At 44.3% G+C, this 23,995-nt stretch overlaps 1 protein-coding gene across 1 annotated transcript in view; it reads right to left on the bottom strand.

Moving 5' to 3' along the window:
* Positions 1-763: 763 nt before the first annotated feature.
* LOC121434385 (stonin-2) overlaps positions 764-23,995 on the bottom strand; it is a 154,915-nt gene continuing 131,683 nt past the window's right edge. The window contains exons 5-8 of the mRNA XM_041633290.1: positions 15,982-17,814; positions 9,841-10,043; positions 8,082-8,179; positions 764-1,478 (exon numbers count right to left, since the gene is read on the bottom strand). Of these exons, the coding sequence (XP_041489224.1) occupies positions 8,096-8,179; positions 9,841-10,043; positions 15,982-17,814 (2,120 nt within the window). The 3' untranslated portion in view covers positions 764-1,478; positions 8,082-8,095. The remainder of the gene's footprint in view (positions 1,479-8,081; positions 8,180-9,840; positions 10,044-15,981; positions 17,815-23,995) is intronic.

The raw sequence follows: 23,995 nt of genomic DNA, 5'->3' as shown, positions 1-23,995 counted from the left end.
GGGAATGGTGTGGGCTTTTTAAACCTCAGAGTCCAGGGACACACCTCCTCCAGTGAGGCCACGCCTCTTAGTTATCCAGAGCAGTTCACCAACTGCAGAAATGAGCATTCAAGCACAGGAGCCCATAGGAGCCATTGTCATTCAAACCATACCATCAGTCCCTAACTTTTGGTAAAGTTTGTTAGAGCCACCAGCCAGTCACCAGTCAGAGAAAGGTGATTACTTACATTAAGTGAGAAAACACACTGCGAATCTTTGTACTGGTGGTCACAGAGTATAATCAGTACATAATTTTGTGAAAATACTATGTTTTTTTTTCCTTGTTTGTTTTGTTTTGAGTCAGGGTCTCACTATGTAGCTCTGGCTGTTCAGGAACTAGGTAGAACTGGCTAGTTTTGAACTCACAGAGATCCACCTGCCTCTGCTTCCTGAGTGCTGAGATTGTGAGATTAAAGACATGCACCACTACCTGTGACTTAAAGTTCTTGGAGGATTAAAAAACGTGTTATGTATGTATGTTTGTGTGGGTATGCATACGTGTAATGCAGGTAGCTACAGAGGCCAGAGTATTGGTCCCCTGGAGCTGGAATTACAGGATGTTTTTGATGTATGTCCTTTGGAAGAGCAGCAAGCACTTGTAACTGTTAAGCCATCTCTCTTGTTCTTTTATTAAAGACATGAGCCACCATAGCCGGCAAATGTATTCTTTATCACGCCTGCATTTATTAAATGCTGCAATGATACTTTGCTTAAAAATGTTTTATTAATACTTCCTTTTCATAGTTCGAAAAAGATATTACAGATTATTCAGCAAAACATTGAAAACAAAACCTCACCTCTACAGGAATAGCCAGTGTGTAGACTTTGTTACGTAGGCACATTCTTTTAAAAGTTAACTGGTTTTACATTAAAATTAGCCACAAGAGTGCAAGAAGTTACACCGAGTAAGGATAAGTTGACAAATGAAGTGAAATACAAGCCTCAGATCAGTGAAGCCATTCACTGGATCCTGGGTCCAACCACCCGGACACACTGAAATTCACACAGACATCACAAGGGGGCGGGCGAGAAGGGATGCTCCCGCGTTGCCTTTTCTCAGTGATCCCGTTTAGCCTCCTGAATATGGCAAAGGGTTCTCCAGATTCTGTTGGCAAGTGAACGTAAAAGATAAACGAATGCCGGCAGGAGGGGAAAGGGGCTCACGTCCTCCTCACATGCCGTTCTTGAAAACCCTTAGATCCAATAAGGAGTTAAGTGTACATCTGTGTTCACAGAACTTGCTGCTGGGAGTCGCGCTAGGATGGCCCATCGCAGAGCACGTGGAGCGGGCAATGGTGGCGCTTCAGGCTTCAGTCACAGTGTGGCTAGTCTCCACAGTGAGAACTGGGGTTCCGTCTGAGGCAGAACATGGGAACGACGGAGAGGATGCTGGGACTCCACCTGACCAGTTAGCGCTGACCCATTGTATCTGACTAAGTCTAACCAGAGGGGAAATTAAAGTCATGCTCAAATACACCCACAGAAAGTTATTTTATAATGATCCACATTAAAAAAATTAAATATGTTTTAACATGGTTTTCTCTCATTTGACTTTCTTGTAACTAAGATGGCTCCAGATTAGTTTCTGTTCTCTCCTCCCTCCTATAGCCATCCACATAAAAGGATGTACCTATAAATCCTAGGCCATCTTACATCCTAACATCTTCAGTACTTGGAGGATTAGATCTACTTATGTTTCACCTGGTATTCACATCCTAATATTCACCGGGAAACTGCCCTTTTGACCTTTGTATTGAACTGGTATTTTGAAGTCAACCGTAGAACAGAGAATTGGGGGCTTTCCTGCACTTCTGTCATCTAAACAGATGGGGACGGGAAAGGGGTTTGAGCAGAAAAAGATAAAAACTAGCTGGCCTCTTCAGCATACATGTTTTAAACGTCTTGGTTCGTAAGCATGGATAAAGAACCTCAGAGACAAGGAATATCAACAAAACGTGGCAAGAAAGGACATTTTGTGAAACAACCCATAAAACCACAGCTGGGAAAAAAAAAATAACCCAAGAAGTGAAAGTCCAGCCCTCTCTCTCTTTTGTCTCTGGAAACTGACATCAAGCTGGGGAAACAACAGGTGAGTTAGCAATAGTGATTGTCCTCATGCTAATGCAACTTCCCCTTCACAAAGTCATCCCCGCATGGCTACCAACAACGATCCTTAGCATCCTATTGGACAGCCTCTCCTCCCTTCAAGGAGTCCCTTAGCCAGGGCACTCGATGCAAGCTGAGCTGAGCTGAAGAGCTCTGCTGTCTAGTCCTGCTAGGCACCCCTCTTTCCCACAGCTTCTTACTTTAAGAGACGACCTCCAGTTCAGGTTACATTGAATCTTGGGTGGCCAATGCTATAAATCCTTCAACTCTTTTCACTATTATTTTCTTTAGTTTGTTCTTTAGTAGCTTTTCATTACATCTAGCTTTTATTTGCATTGCTCCAGGTTCTGCAGAACATAGTACTATAGAAACTTTCTTACCTTTGTGGGCTTGGAATTGCAATACACATACTTTAAGAACTGAAAGGGTGAAATATATGTATACACATACACACATGTATACACACACACACACACACACACATAGTCCCTCTTTCAATTCTTAAAGTATAAGACTGTAACAAGAAGGGCTAGACCTGCTTGTTTGTTGGGGTTTCTGTCCTTCCCGGTACCCCCAGCTGTTTAGGCCCAAAGAAAATCACACAAAGATCTCTGTAAGTTATAAAGCTGATTGGCCCATTAGCTCTAGCCTCTCATTGGCTAACTCTCACATCTTGATTAACCCATTTTTCTGATCTATGTTAGCCATGTGGCTCAGTACCTTTTTTCAGTGGGGCAGATCACATCCTGTTGCTTCAGTGGTCTGGGCAGGAGTGGAAGGAATCAACTTCCTCCTTCCCAGAATTCTCCTGTTCTCATTACCTCATTTCTATTTCCTTTCTGGTTTTCCCACCTATACTTCCTGCCTGGCCAATCAGCATTTATTTAAAACATGATTGACAGAATACAGACAATTCTCCCGCATAAGACTGACTTTCATTGGCAAATTGTCTAAGGCACACTAGAAGAAAAATAAAGCTTCCATGTTCTTACTTGAGTGACCATGGGACTATTACTAATACATGCATTTGTTCCTACTCTTAAGACTGCTTTCTGTATTTCCTTCAGTTATAAATGATAATATCCAAAACCAATCTCATTTACAAGAGCATAAATAAAACATGGTCATGTGTAGGGAACTGGTAAATTGACACTGGTCATGTTTAGAAAACATCAATTAGAATCATGGTGAGAATACATTGACTAATTCTATAGAAAATGCTATCACAGCTTGGTAGAAATGTTAATACAAGATTCATTTACTAGATGGCATATTTTTAATTTTTGTTAGCTCTGTTCATGAATTCTCTATCAAAGTCTAATCCAATCATAACCTCAACTTCAGACAAGCTAGGATTGATTAATTTAAATCAACCATTTTTAGAAGAATTAACTTTGTGGTGGTGGCACACGTCTTTAATCCCAGCACTCAGGAGGCAGAGGCAGTTGGCTCTCTGAGTTCAAGGCAGGCCTGGTCTACAGAGTGAGTTCCAGGACAGCCAGAGCTACACAGGGAAAACCTATCCTGAAACACTTTTTAAAAAAATACCAGTTTTTACCAGAAGAAATTATACAAGTAGGTTGGATGGTATCGCTTCCAACTCATAACAATTAATTCCTTGAACTTTTAAGGAAAAATAGAAAAAGATCAGCTCAATCTCTCTCTCTCTCTCTCTCTCTCTCTCTCTCTCCCCCTAAACTGATTATAAAGTAGACTTTTTTTTTTTTTTTTTTTTGGTTTTTTGAGACAGGGTTTCTCTGTGGTTTTGGAGCCTGTCCTGGAACTAGCTCTTGTAGACCAGGCTGGTCTCAAACTCACAGAGATCCGCCTGCCTCTGCCTCCCGAGTGCTGGGATTAAAGGCGTGCGCCACCACCGCCCCGCTTAAAGTAGAAATTTTGAAATCATGATTTCACCTGGTGAGCCTCAGCCTTCCCATCTCAGATCCCCATCCCATGTGGGGATGTGGTGTGCACAGTAGCACTGGTCAATGTGGGAAGACAAAGACCTGACAGAGCAGGACTGGCTGTGTGCTCCATCAGACTCTTGCATCTTCCACTACTTACTCTTGTGGGCAAGGCCAGGCAGGGCTCACAGGTCTGTGGGACTGGCAGCAATAAAACTGGATCGATAGCCTAACTGTGGCCAACACCTGCGCCCCTCCATCTCTGAGCGCAAAAATGTTTCTCAATATGAATAAGGTCTGGTGTGGGTCAGCGTCAGCCACTCAGGAAGTGCCTCTGTCCTGACGCTTGGTTGACACTGGTGGCAGGAACAAAAGCAAAATAGAAGTGTTTAAGTCCTCTGGAAAATGAGTGCTGCCTGCTTGTTAGCTGTAACGTGAGGACCGGATGCTAACTAAGCAAAGGATAAGCGGTCTCAGAGCCAAAGCGCTGATAATTTCCACTCATTTAATGAGTGTATTTGACAGGAGTTAAGGGGGCTGGGCTCACACTCTGTGGCAAGCCTTTAAATCACAAGGAGAGTGGTTCAGTAATAACCACAATAATTTGTCTTCATGTAGCACACTCCTCAGGAGGAGACCTTCTAGGGACATACATTCCTGATCCCAGCCAGGTTTCTGCACAGAAATTAGTCTCATTTCAAAGAAGGACTCTTTTGAATGAAGGAATAATCTTGAGGACAAGCCTGGAAGAAATGTGGGAAGGTAGTGAGGTGGGGAGGCAACCAGGAAACAAAACAACAAGGATCAAAGGGCTGGCTTCTGAAAAACTAACCAGCACTACGTCTACAAGAGAGGTGTCGGGGGTCTGTCTTCAAGATCCCTCCCACTCTTTTCGTTGCTTGCTTATTTGGTACTGGGGGTTGAACCTGGGGTCTTGTGCTTGCTAGACAAGTTCTCTACCACTGAGCTACACAGCCAGTCCCCTTGTTTGACATAGTAGAATGAGTATCTTTTTTGTCCTGTTTGACTGTAAAGTTGAAAAACAAGCTCTTGACTCAATAATAAAGTTTTTGAAACCATGTGACCCCAAGCGTGTTCGAACTGCATTGGTAAAATCCATCCTCTTTTTACACTTTTTCATGATTGAGAACACAGACTAGGATTTGTGTGTGTGTGTGTGTGTGTGTGTGTGTGTGTGTGGCCACAGGAAAAATAACCGAGGACCCAAACGGCAAGCACACATTTTGTATATCAAAAGGGCAATCTGCCTAACTATGATTTTCATATAGGTTATTCATAAGTCATCAAATACATCTTATTATACTCCTCAGCTCCCTACACTGTTATCCAGAATGACCCTAAGCACAGTGGAGGCAAAACAAATCTGGTGACCAAGGTAGTAGATTTTTAAAGATTAGCTAATTTGCTTACTAGATACAAATAGCACAGAGGGGAATATTTTTTTTTCAACCAATGTTTGATTAATGGTGAAACAACGAAATTCTAAACAGTCCAGGAGAAGCACCAAAGCAAGAAGAATTAACCGAGGGGGTAGGAGATTAGACAGCACAGGTACTGTGCACTCTATGCTACCTCAGAGACAGGGCCCTTGACAGCGCCGGGCTAGGGATGACCTTCTTGCCCATGCTTCAAGCACTTGGGTATCTGAGAACTCTTGAAGGCCTTTGGCTTAACAGCAGAAATGACATGGGATTCTTTGACCAAGTTCTTTTTGAGGATCCCACTGTCCTCCCACAGGACGAAAACAGAGAAAGGCTGTCTCCAGCTGGAGCGTCTCATTCCTATCGAGACTATTTGGAAAAGAGCTTTCCTGTCATCCTGCCCCAAACCAACATGACAGTCCCATTCACAGCACCTGGGATAGGCGTGGCTCAGTTAACCCATGGGCATCTGCTACAGCAGGACATCTTTTTCTTCTTTAGAGCACTCCTTACTAGAAGATGCTTATCTTGAGCAAACATCTGTCATCTGTAAAGTTCTCTCCGGTTTCTATTCTGTTTGCCTCTGAAGCTATGCAAAGCAAATCTAACTCCTCTTACTTTTTATAGTTTAGTTGAAATTTTGTGGCAGCCGTTACATCATTTCCAAACTGTCCTCCGTTCGCAGCTATACCCTCTGTTCCTGAGGACACTCCCACCCCCTCCCCCGGTCCTTATAGAGTCACCATCTTCACAACTTTGCTTACCTGCCTGTGGACACATTCAACCTATTAATGCATCCATTCAGGCATGTGTGGGCGAATGCACCACACAGAGTTGTTTAAACCCCTACCATCACAGATGGAATGCATTAGCTTTGTGAATAGCTGGTTCAAAACCAACCTCTCATTTCCTTAAGAAAACATTTCTATATGAACTGCTATAAAACCCAGCCTCCTGGGTTCTACGAACACACACACACTTCTAACTGAAAGGGTGGCATTTTAAAAACTCAAAATACAGGTTTATGCTTATGCAGCTTGTCCTTTTCATTTCAATCTAATGCTTAGATAGTTAAAAACATAGTTCAAGCTGGGGAAGGTGGTGGCACACGCCTTTAATCCCTGCACTCTGGAGACAGGCAGATGAATCTCTGAGTTCAAAGCCAATCTGGTCTACAGAGAGAATTCTAGGACAGCCAAGGCTACACAGAGAAACCCTGTCTTGAAAACAAAACAAAACAACACAGTTTAAAACACTGCAATGATTTCTAATGTCTAAGGCCAGTACATAGATCGACCTCACTGAATATGAGCTCAATATATAAATCTTGAATCAGTCAGTCCCAAACTGCAGGTATTTTATATTTCCTTATATGTCCCCAGCCTGATAAAATATGCATTCTGTCTCCTCACTTTATCCTTCAGGAGAGAAAACACCAAGGTACAAAAAAGCAGGGACAGGGAACAGTGGGTGGGCTGGGAACATGGGACAGAAAGGGAAGTTCTGGTTCTCAGAAACAGGTTTTCATGTTCACAACACCAGGAATCCGGCTTTCTCCAGCCCCACCCCGGAGGCTTCTGCCTCTTGGTACTTTCAGAACGCTGACCACCAACCTTGTTCTTTGAGGCAAAGCTCATTCCAATTGAGCTTTTACTCTTTAAGTTTTCTCTAAATTTCGAGTTAAAGGGACATGTAACAGTCACTGCCTATGAGGTATAAAAAGAACTCCCAAGTGTCTTTCTCACAGGCCTCTCCCATAGCCATGCCTGTATTTCAGGAATTAGAGGTGATCGGTGAGACCCTGACAATTCATTATGACTGCACCTGTCTTTGAACTGAATATAATTACACATAATGTCCCCTTTCCTTCAAGTGGAGAAAAAATAGTTCAGCTTTCCGTTCTTTTCAACAGACCGTGGATACAATCCAGGCCATTTGTAGAATTAAGCTCCAACCCCTGAATTTGAAAAAAAAAAAAATCTGATTGACCTCTCCCACTGGGTATCATGACTCAGGATAGCAAATGGGAAAGTAGGAGTTGAAAAAAAAAACATTTTGATCTTGAACAATCCAGAATAGAAAGGAAACATCTGGAAAACTTCTGTGGAGTAAAATCAGCATTTAAAGAATGGAGATTTCTAGAAAAGGCCTAGTAGACCCAAAGGAGAAATGGTTTTGAAAGTCTTCTCACTTTTTTATAGAGGGACCCCTGGAGATGGATTCTTGATTTAACTTTCCAGACTGCTTTTTCCAGAAACCTACAAGGGACAGATGGATACCAGGAGCAAACTGTGCCAAGACTGACGTTGGACGTTCTCTTCAGGTCTCTAATCGTCACCATAAACCACACCCCAGTGTCATGATATAAGCAGAAAAGAGACAAGGAGGCTCAATATACAATACACTCCAAAAGCCGGGTGCACCCCGTGCTTCAGGCATGCTCAGCGTCAAGGAGACTATTGAAAGTGACCCCCTCTCAGGATTTCCTGTCACACACAGGTGACTGCACACAGGAAGCAGCCACAGCAGGTGTTGACTTAACATATTCAGGAAGACACCGCTCGGGAGTCAGCATTCCTCAGGTCCTTACACAGTAGGCCTCTGTCACTGTACCCCACATTCCTTCGGGTTGTCCAACTCCTCTCCCTCAAAGTCTGGCTTCAAACTCTTTTTTTGTTCAATTTCCACCTGAAAAAAAAATGGTGAAAACATCAGGAATGAGAGGGAGGGAGAGGAAAAGCATGAAAATGAATGAGCCCAAAGAACCTCAGAAGGTTATTTTGTGGAAGTTCTGGGCTGCTGCCCTAATGGAACCACTAATCCTGCATATGTCATGACGCCCTCTTCGTGGTCCTTCTGGGGAGATTCTTATTCTTTGTCTTGCAGGATTGCTCCTCATCCAGTGGGGTGACCGAGTTCCCTCTGAACAGTTCTGGTATCCCCGGCTCCACTATTCCATAGGCCCCATGCATGGGACAGGAGCAAGAGCTAGCTCATTTTATCCAAGGTGAGGAAACCAATAGGCAATACGGAGTTTACCGTCTCTCCAGCTACTTCATTTAAGACGCTAGGCTAATAAGTATCGGAGCATTTCCTAGTCTAGCCTATCTTCTGCTAAATACTGCCAAGAAGTTGCCCTTTCAAAGTAACACGGCTTGCACTAGAGAGACAGCTCAGTGGTTAACAATACTGGCTGCTCTTCCGGAGGGCCTGGGTTCACTTCTCAGCACCTACATGCCTCTCCACTGTCTGTGACTCCAATTCCAGGTTCTTCTCAGGTGCTACAAGCATGGGGTGCACAGACGTGCATGTAGACAAAGCACCCACACACATCAAATAAATCAATAAATCTTTTTAAAGTGTAATAGGCCTTAACTAAAGCCCCTGATAGGTTTGAACTGAGGAATCTCATCCTCATTCCGACTGCCTCTCAGCCCTACCCTGGATATTAGACTTCTCCACTTGGAGGCAACAATTGAAGACAGATTACAGTCCATGGTTGGGGGCGGGGAGTGCTAGCTTTTTTCCTGGCCACAAGAGGGGGCATTTGTTCTTTTTGGTTGTTAAAAGGCTTAAGTGATACAACTAAGAATATTTAAAGGAATAGCAAATTATATAAATCTGTGAAAATCATTATACATAGGAAATTGCCAAATATCTTTGCAAAGTCTTAATAATGCCTCTTTCCCTTCCGTCTCTGGAAGTCAGTCGTCTACCCAAGTCTACCTCTTTGTGCCAAAAGTCCTTGCTTTTGCAGTCATCTACCTATAATCTGAGCACTCAGAGGCAAGACAACAGAATTTGAACCAGACTGAGCTACAGAGGGGACCCTGTCTCCCACTCCACCCCCCACCAGAAAACCAGTTCTCCAGCGCTGACCGCAGACTTCTCCCACAGCTTCAATCCTGTTATCAAAGTAAAGGGTTTGGCTTTTAAGTTTTACACTCTCACTGCCCTCTGAGTGCCTCTGTTGTGTTCTGATACACAATTCCCACAGATGAAATACTTGCTTCAGCTTATCACGTTCTCAGTGCTCCCCTCCATTTCCAAAACCCAAATTATGTCACAGGTGAGTAACAATTATTGCTTGGTCCCTCTGTTCTTTTTGTTATCATTCATGGTGTCAGACATTATATTCTTCATTTCCGTCATCAGCCCCTTAATTCTTTTTTCTCCAAACCTTTCTCTTACCCAGGAGAGATTATTTCATTAAAGTCGGAGCTGATTTATCCACAGCTATGAGTGTAAAGTTCCTTGATATGAGAAGAATTTGCCGAAAGGAAGAGGGGGAGGGGTTGAACGAACAAATGGACTTGGGGAAACATCAGCCCAGAGCCCCCTGAGGCTACCTTGTAGCTGTAGTGGGCAGAGTAATTGACCCACTTCCTGACACCAGGCTTGTCTTCCACAGAGATGGACCTCACAGCTGCTTTGGAGGCAGAAGTCGTGGGCATGCTGAAGTCGACATTTACATAATTGGCAAATCTGGAAGGCACTTCCCGGTCAGAGCCAAGTTCGAGGTGGCAAAAGAAACAGTGTGGGTGACCAGAAGCTATAACAGAAAAAAAAAAAAAAAAAAAAAAAAAAAAGAAATCAGAAGTCAAGTACTTTGAGGATGAAATTAAAAAGGACAAGAAGCCAGAGAGCTACTTTGATAATAACAGCAGTCTGCAGGCTGTGCACCTGGCACTTTCGGGGGGTCCAATGCTGAGCAAGGGGGCTTCTGTATGCAGACGTCAGGCTCTGTGTGCCTCTTGATTACACGCTAGAGATAGCTCAGTGCTTAAGAGCACCGGCTGCTCTTCCAGAGGACCTGGGTTTGATCCTCAGCGCCCACAAGGCAGTTCACAACTGACTGTAACTCTTGTTCCAGGGGATCTGACACCCCTCACACAGACATACAGGCAGAGAAAACATCAGTGCACACAGAATAGATATCAAAGTGACTAAACACCATTTGCAAACGAAAACAAAACCCCACATCTGAGAAACTGGGGCCCTTGTGCCTGTTTAGGTCAAAGAGCTATGTAGACACAGCACAAACACTAAGGAAGGGGTGCTTAGAAGTGGAAGAACGGAGAGAAGAGATTGAGTAGCACTTGGCACCTAATACAGCAACAGTGACGGCCACCTGGAGCAAACCGCTTTCCTTTACAAGATCAATTTTCTTAATAGCATTTTCTATTTTCAGAGACGCCTCAGGCATGTTTCTGTGGGTGGATGACATATGAAAGTGACAGACTTCCAGAAGCGCACATGACATCGGGGAATACAGTGCAAAGGACAGACGGTCTGATCTGTAGTCATAACGCCTTGGTCGGCTTGCAGTTCTCCAAGCGGAAAAGTCCTTTGTTCTCTTCTGACCTGAACTCCTCATCTGGAAAGTGGAGTGGTCAGGAGGGGCACGAAAAAAGGGCTGTACAATAAACGCAGAATTAAAGAGCCGTGGCTGACTCTGTGTGTACGGTTGACTGTACTTACAGGTAAAATTAGGATCAACTTTTCACTTGACAAGCTAGATTTGAGGGGAAAAGAGTTTAGTTGTGCGACTATGACATCTGAACATCACTGTCCTTCATTCAGTGGGGATGGCTGGGTGCCCTGTGCTAGATTCTCCACACAGACCTACTGGCTGAAGCTCATCACAAGTCCTCAGAGCAGCAGCAGTTCTCAACCTGTGGGTCACGACCCCTTTGGGGGGGGGGGAGTCACATATCAGATATCCTGCATCTCAGATATTTACAGTACGGTTTATAACAGTACAGTTATGATGTAGGAATGAAATAATTTTATGGTTGGCAATCACCACAACATGAGGAACTATATTAAAAGATCACAGCATTAGGAAGGTTGAGAACCACCGCCTTAAGGTCACTGAGGTCTCTGGAGACAAAGTCAGCTGTCACAGGTCATACTAGAAATTGGCGGAGCTACCTCTGACTGTGGGCTGTCACCCCTTTGTCTGAGTCACAACTCATGGTCCCCAAACACGAAGGTCAGACTGTGGGACAACAGCCCAGAGATGGAGAACAGCGAGGGGCTACAGACGAACTGCGTGACAGGGCTCTGATGGAATTGTCTGACTCCTCCCTGCTTCTCCAAATAAATAACTTCAATTTTCTTTATTGCTCCGGGCAGGATTTTTCAATCTCGGAAGTCGGGGGAGACACACCCTCTCTCCAAGGAGCGCGCTACAGAGTGAAGTATTTGTTTTTCTCTGTCTCACGAACGTAAAATACTTGGAGGGTTATTTCTAAACAGTAAGGCTAGGAAATTCAACTGAAAATTTCACACTGGTTTTTAGGAAATAAACTGAAATAAGATACACATAATAATAAGAAAACACAATGGTGTCTGCGATGAATCTGTTCGTTCTATCCCCCTGTGCCGCAGACCAATTTCAGAGCCATCACGTATCAGCACCACTAATATTCGGCTTCACACTGAAAAGCACCATCCAACTTATTCTGAACGAGCTGGGTATCAATAATCCTACTTCGTAGATGAGAAGAAATAGATTTCTCTAAAAGGGTTAAATAAATGGCCTGAGGTCACACCACCATTAAGCAGTGTAGCTGAGAATAAAATTTTCAGACCTCGCTGACTTGCAAACCAGGTTCTAAATACTTGGCACGCTGTTACGGATTTGCTCACTACCGTGCAGAAGGCCTCTCATCTCAAAAGGCAACTTGAAACAATTGTTTTGCTCTAATTAGCTTTAGTTGACATTGCTGGGATACAGAGAAATTACTCCTCAGCTTGTCTCTAAGCGTGAGTGAGACAGGAAAACTCTGCAAGCCACGTCTTGTCCTGGTTTCCTAGTCTCAGCTACTGAATGCATAAGGGGAGTCAGGTGGTGGTGGCGTGCGCCTTTAAGCCAGCACTCAGAAGGCTGAAGCAAGCGGATCTCTGTGAGTTCAAGGCCAGTCTGGTTTACAGAGTTAGTTCCAAGACTGCTAGGGCTGTTACACAGAGAAACCCTGTCTTGAAAAGCCAAATATATCCAAATATGTGTGTGTGTATGTTAACTTGTCTTTCCTGATGAAATTCAGCATTAAGATTCATATTATTTCCAAAAAAGGGCCATCACATTGGGTATGTTTTCTCTTTACCTAGACCAGTAAGAACCAGCTAAAAAAAAGGTTCTTGTGCAGGACTGAATGTTTCATCTCTTAGTGTGTTCTGTGGGCCATTCACATTCCCATGTATGACCAGGGGACAGTGTATACAGAGAGGCTTGGCTTTGGACATTTGCTCGGATCAGACACTTTTCACGGTAATGGAGGTTGTACTTATGAAAAAACAATCTGTAAAAAGCAATTTACCAGCTCGGCTATGGTGGTACACACCTTTAATTCCAGCACTTAAGAGGCAGAGGCCAGCAGATTTCTGTGGGTTTGAGATCAGCCTGGTCTACAAAATGAGTTCCAGGATAGTCAAGCCTACACAGAAACCCTGTCTCAAAAAAACAAAAACAAAAAACCAGTCCCCACCTCAAAAAAAAAGGGGGGGGGGCTGGAGAGATGGCTCAGAGGTTAAGAGCACTGACTGCTCTTCCAGAGGTGCTGAGTTCAATTCCCAGCAACTACATGGTGGCTCACAACCATCTGTAATGAGATCTGGTGTCCTCTTCTGGCCTGTAGCATACATGCAGACAGACTACTGAATACATAATTAATAAATAAACCTTAAAAAAGTAAAAAAAAGGCAATTTGTTACGGGTGATACCTTATAAACAACTCAGAAAATGGGTTGGAATCAGTAGGTCATCACCAGCTCTTTGGTTTTGTGATGAGGAAGGCAGAAGCTGGGCAATCCTTGCCAGCTGTACTGGTTAGTTTTATGACAACCAGCTGGAGTCATCAGAGAAGGAGCCTCAACAGAGAAAAAACACTTCCATAAGACTGGGTTGTAGGCAAGCCTACAGGGCATTTTCTTACTTAGTGATGGATGTGGGAGGGCCCAGCTCATTGTGGGTGGTGCCATCCCTAGGCTGGTGGTCCTGGGCTCTACAAGAAAGCAGATTAAGCAAGACACGAGGAGCAAGCCAGTAAGCAGCACTCTGCCATGGTCTCTGCATCTTGATTGCTCTGGTCACTTTTCAACTTGAGCCAAGTGGCCCAAGGACCAAAAATGATGATAAAAATTTGTCTCCATGGCTGTACCGAGACAACTCTCAGTTTCTGTGACTAGTGCTGATCCAGAGCTCTCTTTTCTGACGTGTGTTGTTTAACCTTTCCTCAGTTCAGAGAGCTACCCATACCCCCTCCCCCGCCATTCCCATTTAAGGTTGGCCCTTGTTGCTTATAACTATAATCCTTCACGCAGCACTTGTAAATACTTTAAATTACCTTAAGAAACTACAAAGTTTTGTTCCCATGGTGGACATGATTTGAGGCATGCACCTATTTGGCTTCATCTATAAGGGGACCTGTGGTATTGAGAAGAGAACCCTGTGTGCATTTCCGTGACTTCAGGTGAGTAGTGTCATCTCTCAGATTTTACTCTCTCATCTAAGGCCCAGCTTGAAGGCCCAGTCCTTTCACAGCTTTCTCTTCCCCAGGGCTTCCCTGCCAAAGGAGAGAGAACACAGGGCTTCTCATCGACAGTACACGAGATGCCTTTCCAGCCACACCTCTCTAGGAAAAATTCCTAACACTCATTTCCACTGTGGAGTGAGGTGGGCCCTGATGGCCGACTGAGGCAGCCAGCACAGGAGCACAGGGAGAATGCAGGCCTGAGCAATGAGTGAGCAGGCGCGGGACGAAGCCTGTTTTCCAAATCCTGTCAGTGCAGTAGCAGAGTGAAGCTGCCCCGGCCCCCAGCACAGAGGTATGATTGTCTCTGGCTGGCACTGCTATAGCCAGTGGCAGACACAGAATGCCCGGTGTTTGCCTACTCCCCGGGCAGCCTCAGGACTTGATTAGACTGCGTGGCCTCTTGCTATCTCATCGAATTCCGTTTTAGATATGATAATGCAGCCAGTCCACACTGGCGGCAGAACACCCTGAATACACGGTAATGATTCAAGAGTGGGAATGTGAGCCAGCAGGGGCAAGGCGCTTTGACCAGGATTTCAAGCCAGTATTTTTTTTTCTTCCTTTCTTCTTTTTGCCTTCCACTTTTCCTTAACAGATGGGCATGGTTTATTACAGACAAGAGGAGAAGTGGTTTAAAGGCTTGTGGGATCACAGGCTCTTCACGGGCCACTGAGGTCACTTAGACGCAATTCAGAAAATAAAGCCATTACAGCTGGTTGTAGCTGCCTTGTTCTGTCACTCCCGAAGTCTCGCTAGCAGCTGCCTTCTGGGCTCTTGTACACACAGCAGCACAGCCCCTGGCTGGGAGCAGGGCAGCTAGGCTGGAAAGTTTGTTTAAATCCAACACTCCCTTCTTTATTTTCTGTCTGGTGGAACTCTGGCCCCTTGGACCTTGATATCCTGGATATTTAGTCTCTTTTCCATCAAGAATCCCAAAGCCAGACTCTGGGTCTGAGATATTATGACTGACCACAGCTAGTTGCAGAGGCTCGCTTCTCCTACGTACTGTGTGTGGTTGGATATCAATTGGCTCTTTCACCCTCATTAAGGAGATAGAGTTCCTCTTCAGACCCCACAAGACTTTCAGGATCAGGGAATAAATGGTTTTTAGTACCACACCTAATAACGAGTTCAACAAACCTTCAAGGTGCTGGAGAGACGGTTCAATAAGTAAAATGCTAATATTAAGGACCTATAAATATAAAATATAATTCGATCCTAGGAACTAATATAAAAGAGCCAGGTGTGGTGGTGCATGTATATGATCCCCAAACTGGGAACGGGCTGGAGAGATGGCTCAGAGGTTAAGGGCACCGGCTGTTCTTACAGAGAACCTGGGTTCTAGTCCCACCACGCACATGCTAAGTCACAACCCACTGGAACTTCAGTTTCATGGGATCTGAAAGCTTCTTCTGACCTCTGCAATGTGTACACATGGCACACAGACATGTATGTAGCCCAAACACGCATATACACGATAGTAAAATAAACCAACAACAAAATAAACCATAGCTGGGGAAATAAAGATAGATGGATCACTTGGGCTCGCTGGTCAGTCAACCTAGCTGACCTGGCAGATTGAGTTCCAGGCCAGTGAGACCCTAACAACAATGTCATCTGATGACTTTCTCTGGTTTCTATACATACATGCATACACGCACACATGCATTTGCACACACACATACTCATGCATACATACACAATTCAGAAGATGCCCCGGAAAGCTGTTTAGCTGCTCAGCTGAGCAGTGTAATACATCTTATGCAAATACTGGTTCATCGTGGTTGCTACCACATGCAGATTTTTTTAGTCTCCTCGTCTCCCCTCCCTGTTCCCCCCATTTCCACCACACAATGTAATCAGATGCTACACAGATAGCTATGGCTATAGAAGGTATAGGCTACAGTTTTCAGCTGTCTCAGCGGCTGTCTCCAGAGAATCCCTACCTACCTGAGTTCTTATCTGGCAGCCGGTTTATCCTCCACACAATGGCATTGAAGGCGTGCTCATACTTGGCAGTTCCCAGAGTTACTCTCATGACAGGCTCAGAGCCAGAGACACCAGCCGAGCCAAAACTTGCCCCCCGGTTCACTTTGGCTTTCAAAGACTTTTCCCCTAGAACACTTTCCCTGCGGAAGTTTTTCACCCATTCGCTGGGCACTGGGTAGCGAACCATCACGTTCTCACAGGGAACCTGAGTGAGGGGGTCACGGTTGGATGAGAAGCCAGGCGACATCCTCAGCCAGCTCTGCACCTCTACCTCTGCCCCGTTGATGCTCGCTGCCGTCCTGAGCGTGAAGGGCAAGGTCTTCTCGGCAAATACTGTCCTAAACCTCATTAGCTCAAACCGGCACGCATCCAAAGGGTTGAAAAGAATAACCCGGGAACTGGTAAACACGTCCTCATCCACACACCCGTGGAACCGGCACTCGTGGAGCTTGATCCACTTTGTGGTGGTGGTGGGCATGATGTCCTGACGGGAAACGATTTCGTTTCCTTTGATAAGGATGTCATTGAGGCCCAGGCGGCACTCAGCGAGCCCAGACAGGAAACTCAGGACGTGGATCCGGGTCAAGACACGGTGCTGGAGGATCTGGTTTTCTCCCTTGCTTACGGTGCCAGAGAATTCGTCTCTCACATCCACAGTAATCTCCTCTTCGAGGTAGTTTAAGCCAACCGTGCTCAAGTCCATGGAGAGCACCGGTAAATCCATGAGACAGTCCTGAACCGCATGGATGAAGCTCAGGAAATCATCATAATTGGTGGTACCCAGTTTAATCACCTGCTCCCTCTCGGCTGTGTGGGCCACAGCCGGTTTGGGCTGGTATTTCTTCTTCTCTTTGTAAGTGACGCGGTCTATCCTCAAGCTGTGGATCCTCCCGTTCTCATCATAGTTTTGGAGCCGGGGTTCGGAAACCTCATGGCAGATCTCCAGCTTGAATTCACGGAATGGTTTTTCCAGGCCCTGCTCGTAATACAGCTGCAGGTAGCCGCTGTCTGTCAGTTTGATGTAGATTGGTCCCCAGTGCCTAGAGGACATGATGTTTTTCTTCTCGGGGATTCGTAGCATCATCGGCCATCCATCCCTGGGTTGAGACAGAGCTGAGGCAGGTGAGTGAGCATCTAGTTCAACCCAGGCTATGGGGTCGTCATCAGGCAAGGCAGCAGGGCCGACCTGATCGGGGTCATCAATTTGGAGCTGTTTGAGCTTTTCAATAGCATCGGGGTGGGACTGGCTTTTGCCCGAATCGTCAAAACTGATGGTTTCCTGGTAGATGACAATGAGAGAATCTCTTTGGCTTTTGCCCGTGGAAACAGAACTGCGTTGGGAGCGCCGCTCTTGCTCTTCAAAGAAAGCACTAAACGGGTTGATAGGGGAGGGCTGTACATCCTGCAGCGTCTCATTCAGAAAAGGATTGGTGGCCCTCCAGGGAGGTGCCTCGATTACGGAAGGCGGACGGTTTAAGGAAGAAATGTCCAGCTTCTGAACTTTGGAGAAGTTCATCAGTGTGCTCTTGGGACGGTCCCTCTTAAATGACCCAGTTGGGTTGTAAGATGCATCTGGGGTGGGAGTTGCAACCGATGGTGTATTTGGTTTTGCAGGAGAGGTGGCCGGTGGCAAAGGGCAGCTGACTTCATTGTCATCAAAAGTGACCCAGCTGGGGAAACGGGCAGTGGTCACTGGTGGGACGGCAGGGTGCCCATTCATGGCTGGACTGCCGGCCTGCCAGCTGATAGCTTCCATCTCTACTTCTTCATCTTCCTGGAGGGAGGAGGAATTGTCTGAAATGAAAAGGCAAAGACATGAGGAGCTGACACGCAGGACCTTAAAGGAAACTGAACCCAGTGAATGTCCCAGCAGCTTAGTACACGACTCGAGTGTGCACAGTGGACACTCTGAGCACTAGTCTCATGGTTTCGTGGTGGCATTCTGGAGGGCTCACCACATTAAATGTAATAAGAAAGAACATGACGACTTTGTCAAAACAGATGCACTAATGTGTGACACCGACCTTTTCTGCACTTAGTTCTAAGGTGCGTGTTCTTAATTAAAACATCGGAATGACTCTATGTGAAATGATACAAACTGACTTTTGAAAAATAAACTATAGTCTATCAGTCATAATGACAGCACATAGCCTTAAAATAACAATGACCGAAATATGATCAATGAAAATGAATGACAAAATGTGAGTACCCTCAGTGTGCATGTGATAAATTCAAACACACAAATAATTTGGTCACTGGCCAGAAATCGGTCCAAAAAACGAACTTCTGTGAGGAGAATTCTTTGTGCTTGTGAGAAAACCTCCAGAACACAAGACAAGAATCTTGTGACCTCAGCTTCTCCAACTGTGTTCTCATGCTCCTTCCAGGTGTGCTGGATAGGCGCGAGCTTATTTCAGCTGTTGTTAATTCATACTGCCTCGATGAAATAAAAACCCACATGTGGCTTCTTTTTGTGATTGTATTCACCTTGACCTCATGAGAACTCTGCTCATGTGACCTTTCTTAACGCTCTGAGTGTAAATTGTCTGATGCTCTGAATAGAGCTGGCTATTGCATGAGACGTTAGCCTGCTTCACTTTTAGGCTCCATTCTTCCAGCCCCACTGTCTTCAGAGCGATAGACAAGCAACTGTGAAGAGATTTTTTTTTAAAAAATATTTATTTGTTTATTATGTATACAATATTCTGTCTGCGTATATGTCTGCAGGCCAGAAGAGGGCGCCAGACCTCATTACAGATGGTTGTGACCACCATGTGGTTGTCGGGAATTGAACTCAGGACCTTTGGAAGAGCATGCAATGCTCTTAACCACTGAGCCATCTCTCCAGCCCCCTGTGAAGAGATTTAAGCCCACAGTGGAGTAATACCTAGCCACCACAGTGTTGATAAGTTTGTAGCAACACAGGAAATGATCATGATATATAGTTTTCTTCCTTTAAAATTTCCATCTCTGGGTTTATGTACTTTATAATTTAAAAGGTTATTACAAATATAATTCTGTTCTAACAGGGTCATCAAGGAAGGAAATAATGGATTTGGGTTTTAATAAGAGAATGGTCCAGGGGCTGGAGTGATGGCTCAGCGGTTAAGAGCATTGCCTGCTCTTCCAAAGGTCCTGAGTTCAATTCCCGGCAACCACATGGTGGCTCACAACCATCTGTAATGAGGTCTGGTGCCCTCTTCTGGCCGGCTGGCATACACAGAGACAGAATATTGTATACAGAAAAAGTAAAAAAAATTTGAAAAAAAAAAAAAAAAGAAAGGTCCAAAGTTGTTGTGTAGCAGAAGTCCCTAAGTGTATGAGGGACTTATGGGGAGGGACCACAGGCTTTTAGCAAGGAGGAATGGATTTAGATAAACACACATAACAGATAAAAAATGTCAGGCAACAGTAAATACTCAGAGTTTTACTGACTAGATAAGGAGGAAGTTTTGCTATGGTGTAGATCAATATTTCTTTTTTTGGTTTTTCGAGACAGGGTTTCTCTGTGGCTTTGGAGCCTGTCCTGGAACTAGCTCTGTAGACCAGGCTGGTCTCGAACTCACAGAGATCCGCCTGCCTCTGCCTCCCGAGTGTTGGGATTAAAGGCGTGTGCCACCATCGCCCGGCCAGATCAATATTTCTGTGTGTGTGTGTGTGTGTGTGTCTATGCGTGCGTGTGTGTGCGCACACGTGCATGTGTGTGATACCACCCACTATTTCTCTTGCCAGTCATTCAGGGGCAACTGGAAATAGACACTTGAGTTTTATTACTATCTCACTGATCCTTCATATGTATCACATCCAACTACACTGAATCAACAATGCTACACACAATGCACACATAATTACACATGGAAGGGATGGCTGGCTTGTTATCCATTCTTCCAAGAAATTCAATCAAAGAGATAGCAATTTTCTTAATTAAAAGGGTCATTTTGAAAGCCAGGCATGGTGACATACACCTGGAACCACAGTACTCCAGCAACTGAGGCAGGACGAGTGACATAAATTGGAGGTGTGCATGAACTAACTATACAGAATCAGACCAGTTAGAACACATGGCAAAGTTTTGTCTCAAAGAGGAAAATAAAAAAGGACATTATAAGGCTGAAGGTCTCAGTAACATGTTCGCTTTGCAAGCTCAAGGATCTGACTTTGAGTCCCCAAGCTTATACTAAAAACAAAGGGAGATTCTTGACAGACAACAGCATTACAAGTCTAATACGCATGCATACATACACATGTACACACAAATTTCCATTTTGAAAAGGCAAGATAAACGATATGAATACAAACCCATCCAAAGCTACCCCAGAACACAACAAGCATAGCGTGCTTTCTGTATGTGTAGCCCTGAAGAGGTCTCACCCTCAGATGTGCTTTTGTAGATGCAGAGTTTACTCATTTACTTACTTACTGTGGGAAAAGGGAGAGGGGGAAGGAAACAACCCAAGCTCATAGTATTAATACCTTATGCATTTATTAGTCATTATTGTGTTTGTAATGAGAGATAAGGGGAACATTGTGGATTCGTATAAAATATAGTAACCTCTTTGAAGCAGTCATACATCTGACAGACCCCAGGAGTCTCAATGTGGGAGCTCCCTGTAAGGCAGTGTCTCCACCCATACAGCCCCTTGCCATCACTGTTCCGGGGACATCCCTGCTGACTTGAGCTCATCCTCACTCACTAGCTTGAGACAAGCTGAGCCCTGTTCCTTTGGAGGGTGGCTTTCTGCCAAAGCTGTTTATACTCTTGCCAAGGGATTCCCTTCTGTTGGAAACCTTGTTCACAAAATAGCCCCCTTCATTTACTTCTGAGACAAAAATTTTAAAAAAATTAATTAAAAAAAAAAGAAAAGGAAAAAAGGGCTTGTGTCTTTCCTGAAGATTATTTTCTTTTCTTTTTTTTTTTTTTTTTGGTTTTTCGAGACAGGGTTTCTCTGTGGCTTTGGAGCCTGTCCTGGAACTAGCTCTGTAGACCAGGCTGGTCTCGAACTCACAGAGATCCGCCTGCCTCTGCCTTCCGAGTGCTGGGATTAAAGGCGTGCGCCACCACCGCCCGGCCCTGAAGATTATTTTCTTATAATAAATTCATTTCAAAACCAAGTTGTTTAAAGTTCTAGACATTAGGGACTGAAACATTAGACTCAATGTCCAATTCATCAATTTCAGTGTTAAGACTTTAACTCAGGTTGTCATTCATGCTAGATGCTACCACTGGGCTATTCCATTAGCTATCAACACACACACACACACACACACACACACACACACACACACTTACTTTTCTTTTAAAGGTGACTCAAGAATTCTTATATGAATTTGCCTGAGAAAATAACAAGTTTGTCACAACGTACAGAGGGGATGTTTATCATAAAAATGTTTAGATCACTGAAAAGCTATAAACAGCAAACACTTCAACAACAGACAAACATTCTCTAAACTGTTGCGCCCTTAAAATGGGACCCCGTGTCACCTTTGAGACAACGACCTTGCTGCAGGTTTGTCGAGGGCCAATCCAGACCCTACAATCTGAATTCGAATTGCTCATGTTTTAATTATGCATCAGGGTCTTACTACAGCTACTTAACTTTGGGTACATCTTCAACATCTGTGTCTCAGTTTTCTATCTATGTACTTAAGAAAATTATTAAATCCCACCTGATAGGTCAAGAACGTAACAGTCAGTGACTGCGCTTCCCATTACTACTAGAAGAAGACATTTCATTTATAAAGTAACTATACATTAGGGCATAGTATTTCATAAGCCTTTGAAGACTAATGTCTCATTGAGTAAAAGCAGGATTAGAAAATTACAAATCCACATTCTTTCTCGTGCAAAACAAAAACAATGTGATATTACTCACACAAAAAGCATAAAATTGTTGGGTCGATGGCTCAGTGGGTAAAGTGCCTGCCACACAAGTGTGAGAACCTGGCTCCAAATTCTGTGAGTTCAAGGCTCAGTAGCACAGGTTCGCAACCCCAGTGCTCCCAAGGCAAGATGGGGGTGGGAGGCAAAGACAGGGGAACCCCAAGACAGTTCTGTAACTCTTACAGAAAGGAGACAGCTTTGCTACAGTCTGTGTTAAACAAGCCTGCTAGTTTTTTTTTTTAATTCCAGTCTGAAATTGGCAAAAGCTAATTATCTTGAATATGAATTTTACTATCACCCACAATTCCATTTACTTTTTAAAAAAATCCAGTATTTGGTTTAATTACTCTCCCTTCCACTTGCTACTCAAAATAGCATTTGTTATGGTCTAATTGACTGCCGACCAAGGGCCGCGTTTAAAGATCAGGTTCCCCGGGGCTGGAGAGATGGCTCAGTGGTTAAGAGCATTGCCTGCTCTTCCAAAGGTCCTGAGTTCAATTCCCAGCAACCACATGGTGGCTCACAACCATCTGTAATGAGATCTGGTGCCCTCTTCTGGCCTGCAGACGTAAACGCAGACAAAATATTGTATACATAATAAATAAATAAATATTAAAAAAAAAACCACTCACAAAAAAAAAAAAAAGATCAGGTTCCCCGTCCATACTATAAGAAGATTGCGGGGGCTGGAGAGATGGCTCAGAGGTTAAGAGCATTGCCTGCTCTTCCAAAGGTCCTGAGTTCAATTCCCAGCAACCACATGGTGGCTGACAACCATCTGTAATGAGATCTGGCACCCTCCTCTGGCGTGCGGGCATACATGGAAGCAGAATGTTGTATACTTAATAAATAAATAAATCTAAAAAAAAAAAAAAAGAAGATTGCTAAGGCCCAGGAGCTTTCTGGCACCATTACTGATATAAACATAATATTCACAGTAGTGAATTCTTAAAAATCAGCTTATACAAAATTTAGTGACCACAAAGGTAATCAAGCTGAAGTCTCCACACTTGGGACACAGTAGACCCCTGCCACGCCCAGCTGTTAATCTGATTCGTTAATGTAATGCCACCATGCAGAAAACCTATTTCCAAAAGGCAGGTTTCTCACCACGAAAACGAGCCTAGTTACATAAGAGGATACACTTCGGCTTGTAGTTAGCCTCTGATAAATGGCAGCGGTCTGTGCGGTGAGAAGAGGAGCACAGTACTTCTTGAGAGACAGTAAAACTTAACCCTCATTCTGCCGAGAAGACCATGGTTTGGGGGTCTTAAGAAAATTGCCCAGGGGCTGAAGAGACGGCACAGTGATTAAAGGTTTGTTCCGGTCAGCCACATGGCAGCTCACAACCACACGTAATTCCAGGTTCAGGGGTTCTAACACCCTCTGCTGGCTGTAAGTATTGCCCTCGTGTGGTGCATATATCTGTGCTGGCAAAACATGTACACGTGTAAAATAAAAATAAATAAATGCTCTTTTAAAAAAAAAGAAGAAAAAGGAAAAAGAAAACTGCTTCTCTAATGAGATCAGGAGCCCTCTTACTTTAAATTTTATTAACTGTTATTCCCTTAGTGTATGATCGCCACTGTAAAATCTGACCAACATTTTCCATTTGAGACGGGCAGAGTCACACCGATATAAATTTCTTAGGGGTTTCAACCAATTTGGAGGAAAGATGGAAATTATACAAAGGCTGACATATTTGCTTACACTTAAGCTTCTGGACAAAAAGTCACACTCTGTTACCCCAAATGTGTGTATGTGTAAGAGCATCTAACTTTATACAGTAACAGTGAGATGATTCAACTCCACGATAAAAACACAGCCAGAGATGAGGCTCTACCTGTCCTAAGCTCTGTCCAGGACTGGGGATGCTTCCTTGCTGGTAAAGTTACCTGGCCAGAAGTTTCCGGGAAGCAGGAAGCAGACTGGGCATCAAGATGCTCCTCTGTATCTATACAAATAGTGGGCACAAGTTTCCTGTCAATTCGTCTCTCTGCTTATCTAGACTAGCCAACCCGCCATGCAGGAAAATGTCGGTGTCAAATGTTTCAGGAAAATTCCATTTCCTTAAAACCTGCCAGTGTGTATCCT

Source organism: Microtus oregoni, unplaced genomic scaffold (assembly GCF_018167655.1).
Source record: "Microtus oregoni isolate MIOR12 unplaced genomic scaffold, Mior012 000043F_ref0000047, whole genome shotgun sequence".
NCBI classification, from domain to species: Eukaryota; Metazoa; Chordata; class Mammalia; order Rodentia; family Cricetidae; genus Microtus; species Microtus oregoni.
The sequence above is the reverse complement of the archived record's forward strand: the minus strand, read 5'-3'. Positions and strand labels throughout refer to the sequence as shown.